Source organism: Berghia stephanieae, chromosome 11 (genome assembly GCF_034508935.2).
Source record: "Berghia stephanieae isolate SIO BIC M18660-M18661 chromosome 11, UCSD_Bste_1.3, whole genome shotgun sequence".
Classification (NCBI taxonomy): Eukaryota; Metazoa; Mollusca; class Gastropoda; order Nudibranchia; family Aeolidiidae; genus Berghia; species Berghia stephanieae.
The window spans coordinates 9,783,806-9,799,963 of record NC_088370.1 but is presented as its reverse complement, the minus strand read 5'-3'; the positions used below and the strand labels follow the sequence as shown (position 1 = coordinate 9,799,963).

The 16,158-nt window shown below is 37.1% G+C and overlaps 1 protein-coding gene across 1 annotated transcript in view; it reads right to left on the bottom strand.

The window, feature by feature from the left end:
• Nucleotides 1-295: 295 nt before the first annotated feature.
• LOC144957259 (potassium voltage-gated channel subfamily KQT member 1-like) overlaps nucleotides 296-16,158 on the bottom strand; it is a 241,768-nt gene continuing 225,905 nt past the window's right edge. Inside the window, exons 10-13 of the mRNA XM_078888346.1 lie at nucleotides 10,976-11,082; nucleotides 9,195-9,396; nucleotides 6,339-6,435; nucleotides 296-3,616 (exon numbers count right to left, since the gene is read on the bottom strand). Of these exons, the coding sequence (XP_078744472.1) occupies nucleotides 2,087-3,616; nucleotides 6,339-6,435; nucleotides 9,195-9,396; nucleotides 10,976-11,082 (1,936 nt within the window). The 3' untranslated portion in view covers nucleotides 296-2,086. The remainder of the gene's footprint in view (nucleotides 3,617-6,338; nucleotides 6,436-9,194; nucleotides 9,397-10,975; nucleotides 11,083-16,158) is intronic.

Genomic DNA, 16,158 nt, shown 5'->3' with positions numbered 1-16,158 from the left:
GTAGATTCCAAGAGCATACCACCAATGTACTTAGTTTGAGATCACCTATGTCTCATCCAGACACAAGCACAAAATCCAACAAAGAGGAATACACTCAAATGCTTACATTATACATTCAAAATAACAAACATAATAATTCATAACTGAGAGATGATCTACAAGGACAAAAAATCATCTCCCAAAACAATAACTATGTATTTGACTGTTTCCCTCCCCGCTAGGACTCCGGCCAGTGCCAGGACAAAACCAAGTAATCTCATTCCAAGACAAAGACAGAAAGCGAGTTGGAAAGCAGATATAGGGGGATAGAAGACACAGTAAGTACCTCCCTGCCCACTATGGGAGGTCAGGAACCCCACCCAGTAATAATTTGTGACGTCAGATTATCAATAGTTAAATTTTTTTTAAAAATTAGATTCTTTAAAAATAAGTATCTGTATAGATATCATTTAAATGTTTTTGAAGTATCTTTTATTCAAATATGAAGAAATGGGAATCTATTGAGGAGTAAAATAACAAATGTCTTACAGTCTTGCGTTTTGGAATTCGAACGTTGTTCTCAATGCGCACTCGCAAGCTCATGCAGCGGTTGGCTGGGAACACGTACGAAATTCCAAAAAGCAAGAGTGTAAGAAGCGTATACTATACTAACTCCCATATGTGACCCTTCGCCTCAAAACGGTATTAAGTCGGGTTGGTTAAGATGTTTAAAATGGAATTTATAGCCAGAAAGATCAGACTTGTGTTTATATTATTTATTGAGGAGAATGGCAACCATATTTTAGGATGCTGGTACCAACAGTTCATATTTTTGACCAGTCTAACATTAAATTGGGCTGTTAAGAATCTGGTTCGTTCCAACTTAATACTGTTTTGAGACGACGGGTCACATATCTAATTCAGAAGAAGCATCATCAATATGTGGGACAACGATTCATTGTAAAATGTTGTTTTCCATTCAATAACTTCCTTGCAAAGTCTCAAGTTGGATATTATCTATTTCTAACATCTCTCCTTACCAGCTATTTTTAGAAATTTACCCGAAACTTCATACTACGCAAAACAAAAGGTAGATTTATCAAACAGTTCAGTATAGTAGTAACGAGTGTATTCTACGTTTTGTTCAGAAAAAAATAGCTCTTCAACACAGTATCGAGTTTTTACAGATATAACTATAGATAGTATGCGCTTGGCTAAGAAGTTCACAACATTGCCATCCGGAAGTATAACGGACCAACACACAAAACTATGTGTAACCATGAACTATTATAGTCGGTTAATCCAGAAAGTACTCAGTGAGAAGTACTCATAAACGTGGATGGCAAAAAAGAATAACAAAGACATGATTGACGTCATCTTCGTTCGATCTATAACAAGATGAAATCAGCGTAAGAATATTGTTGGTCGCATCGTAACAAATGTGACGATTTTCCTAAGGGGTTTTAGGGGGATGGTTCATGCCAAGATGACCATCATTGTATTCGGTTGATATTGAAGTTATGCGTTCATGTAAAACACTCACAACACCCCGTCAGACGGATATAACTGCCCAACACACAAAACTATGTGTCATCTTAAACGTTTATAGTATGATTAGTAGAATTTAGTGAACTAATCAATAAAATGGTTGTCTAATTTAGTCTATTCATGGGTATTCCCTGGAAGAAATAATATAAATTGAACTATTGCTGAACAGGGCAGAGAAGCAGTACCGCCACGCCTTATACTCATCCGGTTCCAAAATCCTTGAAAGGGTGGTTGTGACTAGTCCTTCGAAGGAGTAATAATGAATAGGGTATATATTATTTCATAAGGTAGTAAAATTATTTTAGTACCTGATTCTTAGGATTACGGGACACAAAAGAGCGAGGATGGATGATCTTTATTGACGGGCAGGATTCGATTAGGCTAAAAATAAGATGCCGTCACTCTGAACCCAGGAGGCTAATTACACACGCTCTGTATACAGTCTTAAGAAAGATTGACTATACACTTCCATTGATATTGGAACCCCTTTTTTGTTCCCTATTGACCAAGATTATTAAATACAATGATGTCCGAATCTACGTACAGATGTCCTAGGATATCATAGATGTGTTATTCTCTGATGGGCGAGATGTATTGTGTCTTGTTTGTGACACGGGTTCACATCGTCATCTTTTCCGCTTATCAGAATAGCATAAGGATCGGGGTGAGCTCCCATCCCGATACCCATAGCACCCGGAGGCAAGGCTGCGGTTGATACAGGAACACCGGAAGAAGTATTCATTTCCTGTCCCGGCACAGACAAATCTACCAATGTCTGAGTTTTGTTTCTGTCGATATCTGTGATTTTGCTGCAGATAATACTATTATCCTGGAACCGAATCGTTGGATAAACTTTACTATGTCCGCACCGTTTTCCACGAGAGTTGGTATTTGCCGAATTTCCAGCGAAAGGCGAATGATGTGCATCATTGGACGCCGATAACGTTAACGGGATTGGGGGTATCGAAGAAGGTGGGGGAGGTGTTGGTATCGAAGCTGATATCAATATTCCAGGAAGACTTGAATCGGATTCGGTGCTTCTTTGTTCATTGAGAGTCGATAAAGGTTTACTGTTTGCACTCCAAGAATCGTCCACGTATATCGGTCGTTCCGGATCCTCGAAAAAATGCTGCTGGTACTGGCTGGGATGAAAAGATTCGATTTTTGTCAATCGCTCGAATAACGAGTCATTCTCGGTATTGATGTTGTCATTGTTGTTGCTTGCCACAGAGGGAATGTCAAGGTCACTGCTGAAGAAAGACGAGGGATTGGATGGGGAAATGTCATTTGGAGAGCTGGTGTTAGGTGATTGATGATTGCTGCTGGATCCTGGAAGATCGCAATATCTGAATTCTTCTTTTTGTGATAATTCCAAATTATCTCCCTGGAAAAAAGTTCGATCTATGTATTTTCCATTGTTTTGTGAATAGTTTGAATTTAACGAGGAAGTGATATCACAAAAATTATTACTGGTAGTTGCCTGCGAATAAGATTGTGTAAGGGGATTTGTTATGGAAGTCAAAGATGAAGGGGGAGTAATGGGGTTATTGTCGCTCGTATTAGAAGCAACTGTGTCAGTTTCTGGAACGGAATTCTGACTGCAGTCGGGTATTTGAATTTGGGATGGTGGGGAGAGGCTAGATTGACCCAATGTTGGAGAGATAAAATTTGCGGTAGACTGAGCTCTGGAAGGAGGGTCATTGAAAGGCAGACTGCGGTAAGTGACTCGTTTTTTGATTCTTTGACTCAGATCTGAGAGATTTCTGTGTATGATGGGTTTTGTCGGGTGGCGACCTCTGTGATCTCCAACAGATAAGGAAGTAGGCGTTCCCGGTTCGCTGGTTATTTGCTTGTCAATCAAAATGGGGCGTGGTCTGAAAGATGTGTTGTGTGGAGGGAGAGTGGAACTCGAAGGTGAAGTTTTAACTAACGTTTGTAATGCTGGCAGTGTGCCACTGCCGGCTCCTCCACCTGTTGATGTGGAAGGGACAGGAATTCCGCCTTGATGTTGGATGTACGTAAGCAAGAGTTTACGGTCCTCCTTGTACATGTCAACCAAAAGGTCAAGTTTAGTCTCAATGTCTTCAACCTGGTGATATATCAATATAAATGATTATAAAAAACTTGCATATGAAATAAGGGGTTCGAATTAAAAATTGAGCTTTATATAGCGCAATATCAACTAAATATAAGGGGTCCCTTTGTCAACAGCAACATTTAACATGTAGGACGGGACATGACGCCTGTTAGGTGATATTACAATTTTTCGGACAAAGACAATGCTGTTAACGGCCAGGTTAAACTTGAGTACAGTGAGAGAATGTGAGTAAAGAGCATTTTCCAAGGACTCAACTATGCGCCGAGCGCGAGGCTCGAACCCAGGACCTTCCGATCCGAAAGCGAGTGTAGACCACATAAATTCACGCCTACTATAGGTACCTCACATTTCCTTGGGGAAAGAACTTAGCTCCTCTTGCCCAACTGGCAGCCATGAATTATTGAAGCCTTTCCAAGATGAGAATGAATATCGGTAATTTTATTCTTTATAAACTTTAAAAATCATGATATATTAATAGTATTGATTACTTTACTGTTTCCATAACATGTATGGTACCATGGTAAACTTCCGTAAATCTACTCGGCCCATGACTTTTGCAACCACCGTGAATTAATGACATTTTTCTTTTAATCTGTTCATTCAAAGAAGACGTTATTTCTGCTCAGCCAGAAAAATTAACTGTAAATATATGTTGACTCCGATGACCCGCAATTAGTCAAAAATGTCTCGAACCTAAGACGTTCGGGTTTGGCTCGGGAATTTCTGCTTCAAATATTAACAGACAAAGAAGACCCCTTATAAGTACTGAAACCGAGACTGGCCAGGAGAAAAAATAATAATTCAACTATCGACAATCTAAGAATACTTGATATTAATAATTGAGCTTTTATATAGCGCAATATCCATTAAAAGTGCTCAACGCGCTTTAAAATCGATCTCTGGCCAACAGCAACATTTAACACGTAGGACGGGACATGGCGCCTGTTCGGCGATATTACATTTTTTCTGACATAGACAACGCTGCTAATGGACAGGTACTCATTTTACAGCTGAGTAAGGTGAGAGAATGTGAGTAAAGAGACTTCTCCAAGGACTCAACTATGCAGCGAGCGAGGCTCGAACCCAGGACCTACCGATCCGAAAGCGAGTGTCGTACCACTAGACCACATAGCCCCAGACATCTTACTTGTACACAAAAATTCTTAAAGCTGTGAATGACCACAAGTGTTGAGAAATGTTGATAATGTGGGTACAAAACGAGGTATTTTCTATATTGCAGATAAGATAACCAAAAATTGTTAATGACTCATTGTTGCAATTGAAGTACTATCAAAACAACGCAAAATATTGCCCATTGCCCATTGATATGAACTTATAAAAACCCGTCGCCACGTTCTGTTATTGGCCATGCAAATAGCTATGTGTACGGTATAAATTTAAAAAGCGGCAATTTGAGGGTATTCACTAGAGCACTAGAGCTTTTATATAGAGCAATATCCACTAAATGTGCTCAAAGCGCTTTACAAAGGAAGAAATATAATGAAAGTGTTTAATAAATCTGCGTCATATTGCTGAACTACTCAGTAAACAGCCATGTTAAGGAGTCAGAACACGCGTGGTGCGATGGTAAAGAATGAGAGTAGATAATATTATGGAATTTTCAGAGACAGATAGTGGTGGAAAGGATAAAATGGAATTAGATAAGGCACGTCTTGAAATATGGGAGAATAGAACAATTTAGCAGTGGCATTGAAATGCACTCCAGGGGTATAGGGAGAGAAAGGAAGGACCCCCCCCCCCGCCCCCCCACCCCGACAAAAAATGGCGCAGGATGGTGTAAAAGGAGAGAAGTTTGATGGTATTTCTGGTAGAATGCCAGGACGGACCGTAGCCAAAGACAGTACAGAATGGAAGAAACATGTCCAGGCTGTTGTACAGGAGTGGCGCTGAGATATTTTAACTCTTTCCTTTCCGATCATTTTCAGCATTTTCCCAATATGGCAGGCTTACCTAACAAAAAAATTGATTTTTTAAAACTCAAACAATCTCTCTACATAACAACTTTATGTTCTTATTAATTAAACAAAGACCATTCTTCAAAGTTTGTGATGGACAAAATTAATCTGAGTAAGAAAAATGTATATTGTGTAGTAACAAATGTGACGATTTTGCTGCAGGTGGTAAGGAGAGGGTTAAGGTATAGATAGTATGCGCTTGGCTAAGAATCTCATAACATTGCCATCCGGAAGTATAACGGACCAACACACTAAACTGTGTGTATCCATGAACGTTTATAGTCGGATTAATACAGTTCAGTGAGCATTACTCATAAACGCGGATGGCAAAAAAAAAAACAAACCAATAACAAAGACCTGAGTGAAGTCATCTTCTAACTATCTATAGATAAAGCGGCTATGTGGTCTAGTGGTATGACACTCGCTTTCGGATCAGAAGGTCCTGGGTTCGAGCCTCGCTCGGCGCATAGTTGAGTCCTTGGAGAATGCTCTTTACTCACATTCTCTCACCGTACTCAGGTGTAAAATGAGTACCTGGCCGTTAACAGCGTTGTCTCTGTCCCAAAAATATGTAATATCGCCTAACAGGCGTCATGTCTCGTCCTACATGTTATGTGTTGCTGTTGGCCAGGGACCCCTTGTAAAGCGCTTTGAGCACGTTGAGTGGATATTTCGCTATATAAAAGCTCAAGTTTTTTTTTGTTTTGTTTTTTTTTAAAGCGAGATGATATCATTACCTGTCTTTCCACCTTGACAACTCTAGAAGCAAGACACACTTTGGACTCGTACACATCTTTACTCTTGCTTCCTTGTCGTCCAAGAATCTGGTCCAACCTTTGATAAAGAGATTAAATAATAAATCAATAGATAGACAAATAAAGACATGAATAATTTATAAAATTGTGAGATAAGAATGATTAAATAGATGAATAAATACATGAATAATCTATGAAACGAAGAATTGATATATTTCAAAATATTGAGTAAAAGATAATGAAATGCATGAATTATTTATAAAACAAACTGTAAATGTTGCTGCTCAAAGCTCGAAGAAATAAATAAGAATGTGAAATTGAATATATATATATGAATAACTCAAGCCAAACAGGCCTTCATGGACCTGGGAAACATTTTGAAAAACAAACAGATGTCGTTCGGGATTAGATTCCGAGTCTTGAAGTGCTACGTGTGGCCAATCTTGTTATACGGATGCGAAAGCTGGACTACAAATGCAGAAACACAAAAGAACATTGAAGCTTTTGAAATGTGGTGCTTGAGAAGGATGCAGAGAATATCGTATACTGCACACAAAACGAACGAAGAAGTGCTAAAACAAACATACCAACAAAGGAAACTAATGCCCTTAATAGTGGATCGACAACTAACCTTTTTCGGACACATAGTAAGGAAAGATAAGAATGAATACCTGGCAAGTTGTGGAAAAATACCTGGTAAACGCGCCCGGGGAGACAAAGAAAAACACTCATAGACCAACTGAAGGGCTTAACCAACCTAACAATCCAAGAGCTGTTTGAAAAAGCAAGAGACAGGGAGGAATGGAGAGAGATAATTCATGCAGTATCCGAAGCCTGGACCAGGCATGGAACCTAGAAGAAGAAGAAGATATATAATATATATATATATATATATATATATATATATATATATATATATATATATATATATATATACATATATAGAATGAAACAATGGAGGAACAATACGCTTCAACAGTCATGACGTCACTTCCCTCGTAATGACGCATAGTAACTTAGCAACTGGCTCTAAACTATCGGAACAATGGAGGACGCCCTTATGAAATATTTCTCCGACGAGCATAAAAGCGTATCCAAAGGAGAAAAAACATTATAAATCTGATCATGTTTTGACTTTTATACATTCTGATCAAAAGACCGATGAAAAGTTCTGGTCAGCATGAGGAATAAAAAGTACCTTTCTTTGTTTAGAACCAAGATGGCCGCCGTTGCTGGGTGACGTGACATCAGACTATTGAATCCAATTACGAGAAACATAATCACGATTATTCACCTGAATTCTGCCGTTGTTTTTTAAAAACACAGTACTCGTAAGTACGATGTTAACAAAATAGCACATAGAGCTATTGTGTTCTTCAATTAAACGTCAGAATAGTCGAAGTTTTTTTTAAATTAGCGTAAATAAAGAAGAACAAGTACTGGAACAAGTAATACAAACCCGCCGTCCTAGTGTTGTTCTAATTGCAAAGGAAACACACTTAAACAAAGATATTGACAACAAATCCATAATATTTAATGTCAACTACCTCGACCTTACCGGAAGCACCATGCACTAGGCGAAGGAGGCGTCTTAATATCGGTGTAAAGTAATAATAATATGACATCAGTCGAGAGAAATGCAGGCACTTATTGCGAAATGATCTGGACACAAATGTCACTGTCTGGAAGAGAAATCCTCTTTGGTGTCTTTCATAGACAACCGCCCAGCGGAATATTTGTAATGGAACAACTCTACGAATTACTCTCAAAAATCTACAATAATGGGAAAACGTTGCCACATCATGTGTCCTATTTCGACGAATTAGGTGTCTAAAAATAAATTTAATATCAAAATAGTCAAAATATTAAAGGGTTTTTAAAACATTTTAGGAAAACACATTCTTTCCCTATGACACTCGCCTTCGGGCTGCTGGATCATCGGTTCAAGTCCAACTGAAAATGGTGCAAGGTTGTATTCTTGGAAAAAGGGTCTTTGCTAACTTTCTCTAACAGCATTCAGGTGTAAAAATAAGTACCTTGCTGGTAACAGGGTTGTCACTGTCGGCAAAATGGCAATAGTGCATTATAGACGTCTAGTGGTATGACAGTCGCTTTGGAATACCAGGTCACGAGTTCGAGACCAGCCCCTAGCGGCGCAAAGTTAAGTTCTTGAAAAAGGCTGTATACTCACAATCTTTCACCATACTTAGGCGACTCTGATCATTAACAGCGCTATCTTTATCTAAAAATATATTGCAATTAATATCACCTTTACCCTCTCCTTACCAGCCATTTTCAGATTTTTTTTCCAAAACTTCACACCCACTCAACACAAAAAGAGACATTTCTTACTCAAATAGAAAAGCAACAAGCACATTCTATACATAATATTGTTCGACAATATGAGCTCTATTACAGAATGTCAAGTTTTTAAAGCTATAGCAAAGAGAAATGAAATCGGGATGAGAAAAGTGACGGTTGCATCGTAACAAATGTGATGATTTTCCAATAGGTGGTAATGAGAGGGTTAAGGGCGTCATGTCTTTGGACAAGTTAAGTGTTGCTACTGTATAGATAGTTAGAAGATGACGTCACTCAGGCCTTTGTTATTGTTTTTGCCATCCGCGTTCGTGAGTTGTTCTCACTAAACTGTATTAACCAGACTATAAAAGTCCATGGTTAAACAGAGTTTGTGTGTTGGTCCGTTATACTTCCGGATGGCAATGTTGTGAACTTCTTGGCCAAGCGCATTCCATCTATAGGAACCCTTTGTTAAGCGCTTTAGGCATGTTTAGCAGATATTGCGCTATAAAAATTAAATACTCAAGTTTGTCTTACCTTCCTTGTAGATTTTTGATGCGTCCTAACATATCCACATGACCAGCTGAGTATTGTTCGATGACGTCTTTGACATCGTATGGTCTCAGAGCCTCACGAAACTTTCGGCGTGACACAAAGTAACGTATTTTCCTTAGGGCTCGGATTCCTTTCTTGTGTTGTTCTGTGAGCTGCGTTAACCTAGGAGACAAGTCTCCCTCTTCTGTAATAATTAAATAATCAAAAGAACATTAACCGGGAATAAATTTCGAAACAGGTCAGTCATATATTGCACCATTCTTACAAAACACATGATCAATTTTTGTCTCCAAACAGTATTGTTTTGTGTTATTTTGATGCAAAATATCAAATCTCAAAATGTTATGGAATTTATATCTTTGAAGTATTCCAAGATGATCGACAAAATGACTTTTTAGACTTGAAAATTAATTATCAAAAATGCATATAACAGCTTTAAAATAGAACAAGATACCATATACGTAACGTTTCGGGCTCAAAACCTCTATTAAGCCAACAACAAACACTCCCCACCCCCGCCCCCTATAAAACAACAAATAATGAATACATGAATACATTACTGTGCCGAATATAATTCAATCTAGTCTCTATCCATTTTACACAGTATCTTTGTCGGGAAAAAATGTAATATCTTCTAACAGGCGTCGTGTCTAGTCCTACATATTACTCGTTGCTGTTGGCTTGGGATCTTTGTGAAGCGCCGTGAGCACGTTTAGTGGATATAATTAAAAGTTCAAGTTTTCTGTCTAGTTTTTTCTCTTTACTCGGGGCTCGTTGATGTCTCGTTGATTTCACGCCCTATCGTAAGTGATATTTTATCACTTTAATGATACATAAAAATATTTTATTATAATATCACGTTTGTACTTTACAACACAACAAGAAATAACTATTATTTTTGGGATAAATTGTGATTTTATGCACAAATCCTCCATTACTCTGCACTGTGTCAATACTTTCTTTTAATGATATTGATATGGTAGTACATATTACATTCGAAACCTGTGAATTACTATAGTACGTGAAATCAACACTGATAAATTAGGGAACACCCCTAATAATCCGTCTTTCTCAAGTAATGGTTTGGATGTTTAAAAAAATTATTGTACCTTTCTTTCTTGCTTTGTTTCATACACACTTTTAAAATCTCTCCTTACTAGCCATTTTCAATATTTTCCCCAAAAGTTTGCAACGAACTAACACAAAAATAGATTTTTTATCACTCAAACACAATAGCTGTAAGTTCTTGCCATACATAAATTCTTTAGCAAAACATCTGTTCATTTTCTTTAAATTTTATGATGTACAAAAGAAATTTGAATAAGAAAAATGTTGGTTGTATCTTAACGAATGTGACGATTTTCCTATAGTTGTTGAGGAAAGGTTTAAGATTTTTACGTTTAATCAACGATGTAAAGATTCTTTCACCCGCAATTGTTAATGTGAAATTGCAAAAGAAGATGATCTCCAACAATAAATACTAAGCAAGGAAAAGGCTAGAGAGTTAACTCACCAAATTAACCCTAACACCAACTATATCCTTAGATTACGAGGGGTTACTTTTACCCCATGCCTATTTATTACATTTTTCTGAGACAAATTATAGGCGTAGCATCAAAGCTAAACTCTTTAGTTTTTGCATGTTAATATGATAGTTTAATAAAACTATCTATGTACCGTACATACTCATACATTTTTTCCAATATCGAAAGGTAGCAAAAATATATACAACTGAGTCAGTTAAAAGTCAAAACAATACAAACCTTCAGAATCTTTGCAAATGGAGGAGACAGAATTTTCTTTCTTGAAGGAAATAGGATCGAGCTGCAGCTTGTTTTCAGCTAATCCCGTGGCCAAGCTCAGATGACTCCTGATGAAAGATGTATGGAATAGGAAAATTGTGACAATGATGGAGGGGGGTCCGACTATATGCAATAGTCCTTTAGGGCCATTATGCCCTTGAAACCGAAGTTTGTCCAGGTTTGTAAAAGCGTTAAATGGACACCAGTAATTGTTTTTTCTTTATTCTTCAGCTTCTCTCCATTTCATTCTTTTAGTCCTTCCCCTGATACTCCTTCCTCCTCCTCCTCCCCCTCCTCCTCCTCCTCATCATCATCATCATCATCATCATCATCATCATCATCATCATCATCATCATCATCATCATCATCATCATCCTCATCATCATCATTATCATCCTCATCATCATCATCGGCATCATCATCATACACCCCTGTTTCTCGTCATCTGGAAGCTTGAAGATTAAAGTATAACTTCTTAATGATTCGTAGGACATTTTAAAATTGAAAAAAATATCGTTTAGACTTCCCTTTTAATTTGTTTTAACAGCGTTTATGCTAAGCATAATTTAAACCTTGATTTAGGACGTGCCTTTTCACACCAGGCAGAAAACGATGAGAAAACACTCCCATGAAGTACATTGGACACCTTGATTAAATCCAACCTTTTAAAACCCTCAGGTCTCTGATTTTATTTTGCAAACAAGACGAGTATTTTTCAGATTAAACTCCCGAAATAAATGACAAAATAATTTCCATTTACTCTATTTGATGAACAAGAGACTTAACAGATCTTGAGAGGAATCTCCCTATGCATGTCTAATGCATATCGATGATCGGCCGATCAAACCTCTGAAGTCCCGAATTTCAAGATCAACGGATCAAACCTCTGAAGCCCCGGTTTCCACGATCGGTGGATCAAAACTCTGAAGTTTACATACGAGCTTTGCGCATCATGTTTTCTTTAATTTTAAGCGGATCAGACCTCTGATGACGATCGTGAAAATCTAGACTTCAGAGGTTTGATGCGCCGCCCATTGATATTTTAAGGCATATAGAAATAAAGCTTTCGTTATCCGACCATTTTTGCCCTACTCTAGTCATTAACAATCCCTTATAGGGAATGATATTAGCGGAAGAGTAGCGTCCCTTGATTGGACGTCACCTTACAGAGAGAACGTCAAAACGGTTTTTGCGCATGCGTCTCTCTCGTCCTCGCTTTCGGTGAAATGTCTCATGCCGCACAACCAGCATGACGTTCTCTCTCTAATAACTTTTCCGCTCTTGACTTCCAATCAGGGGACGCTACTCTTCCGTTATTTCTCATTCCCTATTTTTGTGCTTTGTTGGCCAAGCAATGATTTGAAGACAAGTAATAATTATCATGGTCAGTGGTTGAATAGGTAAAAACAAAAAAACTCAAGTTCGTGGGAAATCTATTTTGAACTTAGTACCGAATAGACTAAGTTGTGTGAGTCAGAGGAACAAAAAGGTGATGTGTTTGGTTTAAGGGTAAAGTGAGAATGCTCCATAAAATCTCTCTTCATTTTCATTTTCTATTTATTTTTTTTTCTAAATTGTGTCAATGATATAAGGTAAATGCGTTCCTGGCTAGTTAATTATATCCCTTAGTTATGACTAACACATGTGAAAATTATTTAAAGACATTTCAAATGTATACATTTCGCAAGCTTGATGGTGTCTATGAGGGAACGAAAATGAAAAATCACACAAACTCATGCAAACAAACCACAACGCCAAGATGACTATCCGTAGCCATTGTAAACTTATAGCCTGACACAAGAACCGTCTAGGACTGGCAGTTCGACGTAACTTTTTAGGTTTGTGTAGCGTCTAGTGAGTTGTCGTTTGTAGAGCTCAATGAAACAAGTTATTTCATTGGTTGAACAATTGAATACAACTCACGATTTGTTTTCTTTTGTGGTAAAAGACTTGCATTTTGACGTCATTTTTTGGCCAGTGCCAGGCTTAACTTTACGATCGCAACGCTGACACTGACCAAAAAATGACGTCAAAGGACAAGTCTTTGGCCACAAAAGAAAACATCGTGAGTCGTATTAAACAGTTCAACCAATGGCATCACTTGTTTTCTTGAGCTCTAGTAACGACAACTCACTGGACGCTGCAAACCTTAAAAATGACGTCAACCTATAAGTCTTAGAGGGTTCTAACGTAGCCATCGTTAACATATAGCCTGACACAAGAACCCTCTAGGACTGGCAGTTTAACGTCATTTTTTGGTTTGTATAGCGTCCAGTGAGTTGTCGTTAGTAGAGCTCAAGGAAACAAGTTATTTCATTTGTTGAACTATATTGAATACAACTAACGATTTGTTTTCTTTTGTGACCAAAGACTGGCATTTTGACGTCATTTTTTGGTCAGTGTCAGGCTATAAGTTAATGATGGCTTCGGTCAGGCTATAAGTTAACAATGGCTATGGACTATCCGCGTGTTTGCGTCCTTTAGCTACATATCATAATTCAGTATTAATTTAATGAATTCATTTTTTATGGGCAAGAGCTAAGAGCACATGTTGACATATTAGAAGGTCTGATAACCGAACGCAATTATGGGCCTGTTTTAACATTGTTTTAATGGAGAATATTTTGCGTTGATTTATGAATATTTACATTTTTTAAATGAATATTTGCTATAAAAAAGTGAGCTTTTATATAGCGCAATATCCACTAAACGTGCTCAAAGCGGTTTACAAGGGGTCCCAGTCCAACAGCAACATTTAACAATTAGGACAAGACATGAAGCCTGTAAGGCGATGTTATATTCTTTTTAGGTCAGAGACAACGCTGTTAACGATCAGGTGCTCATTTTACTACTGAATACGGCGAGATAATGTGATTTAAGAGTCTTTTCCAATGACTCAACTATGCGCCGAGCGAGGCTCGAACCGAGGACCTTCCGATCCAAAAGCGAGTGTCATACCACTAGACCACATAGCCGCTTTAAGCAACTGAATAATTGATAAAATAATTGCGGTTTTTTTTTCTCTCTCTCTGAACAATGAGAATTCGACTTAGTATGTTTTGGAAGTTATCTCATTATATAATTTGAACAAAAACAATAATAAAAATCCATTTAAAAATGTTTGAGATGTGGACGGTCTGGACTGCTTTTGATTTAAAAACTGGTTATGCATTCAGTGACTTTTTTATAAAAAGACAAAGTTTACAAAATAATCAAAATTAAAATATATTTAGATTATCACAGATGGATGAATTAGTGGATAGATAATTAGACACATCTACTATTTAATGAGAAAGCATAAATAACTAATAATAAAGTAAATAAGTGGGTTGCTGTTAAACTTTTTCCTTATCTATCAATTTCAGTATTTTCCAAAAATGGCAGGCTTACCCAGCAGAAAAATTGATTTTTTAAAACTCAAACAAACTCCATATAAAACAATTTTATGTTCTTATTAAGCAAATAATGACCATTCTTCAAAGTTTGTGATGTACAAAAAAATCTGAATAAGAAACAAATGTATATTTTGTCGTAACAAATGTGACGATTTTACTGTAGGTTGTAAGGAGAGGGTTAAAGGTATCGGGTGTTTAGATAATGGATTTTTGTTGTTTTTTTTTTTGTTTTTTTTTTGTGTGTGTGATTGACTGAAGAAAGGTTTTGAGCGAGCCCGTTACGTTCCGTATTTGATATTCTGTTTTTTATGGATTTACACATCGAGTAACCCTATGAAAGAGTTGCTCTCCTTTGTTATTAGCTAACTGAATTTAGTTACAGCTTAATAAGTAATTATTCATTAAGTCCATTGTTTAAAATATTATTTGTGCTTACAATTATCAGAGTGGCGTGCCCAAGAGAAGGATGCACTCTTTGTTCCTTACTTTCCATATGTGAGTTATTTATACTGTTTTTCGTACTTACAATGTTGTTGCGATATATTTTTATATACTCTAACTTTTGCTCAGTAATAAAACTGTTCTCTCACATAATTCACTTTAAAACGCTACTGAGTATAACTCGGTGTACAGTCAAAAACCCCTCTTTTGAAGCAGTACATTTATTTTTGTTTAATATTTCTTAAAGAGCTAAAATGAAACATGTTGTATCCCAGATCCTTTTAACTGGGGCTATGTGGTCTAGTGGTTTGACACTCGCTTTCGGATCGGAAGGTCCTGGGTTCGAGCCTCGCGCTCGGCTCATAGTTGAGTCCTCGGAAAAGGCTCTTTACTCACATTCTCTCACCATATTCAGGTGTAAAATAAGTACCTGGCCGTTAACAGCGTTGTCTTTGTCCGAAGAATTGTAATATAGCCTACCAGGCGTCATGTCCCGTCCTACATGTTAAATGTTGTTGTTGACCAGGGACCCCTTGTAAAGCGCTTTGAGCACATTTAGTGGATATTGCACTATATAAAGCTCAATTTGTTTTTAAAAAAGGCTCAATAACTGTTGGTAAACATCTCTTCATCTAGATCAATACTAGATTCGGATTAGTGGGCTACAGATGGTCAATACAGTGTGTAAAGCGAATTAGGAAGGATTAAAACATCGCAATCGTAATCCTGTTAAATCTTCCCTTAACTACCTAATCTGGATGTAACCCAGATACATACATACATACATCCATCCATCCATACATACATACATACATACATACATACATACATACATACATACATACATAAAACATCGATTTTTAAACACTATGTATCTAACTCAAAAGGGGAAAAAAATCCATGACATTCATCATTTTATTCAGCGCAAGTTAAAAGAGAAAAAAAAGAATACCATTTGAAATATATATATATATATATATATATATATATATATATATATATATATATATATATATATATATATGTAAAATAAAAAGAAAAGAAAAAGAAAACAGACAATAGCATCCCCGCACCCCCCCCCCCCCACGTACACACACAATAAACAAAATGGTGGATGGGTGTGCAACATTTACTTATGGTCAATGTTGACCATTAAAAGGTGGATAGTTGTATAATCAATGTTGACCAAAATGGTTGTATATCACATAATATGATTATTGTTGACACAAAAGTGGATGGTTGTGTAACATTTATGGCAAATGATTCTAAAACTGTGGAATGGTCGTGTAACACCAAATGATCAAAAGT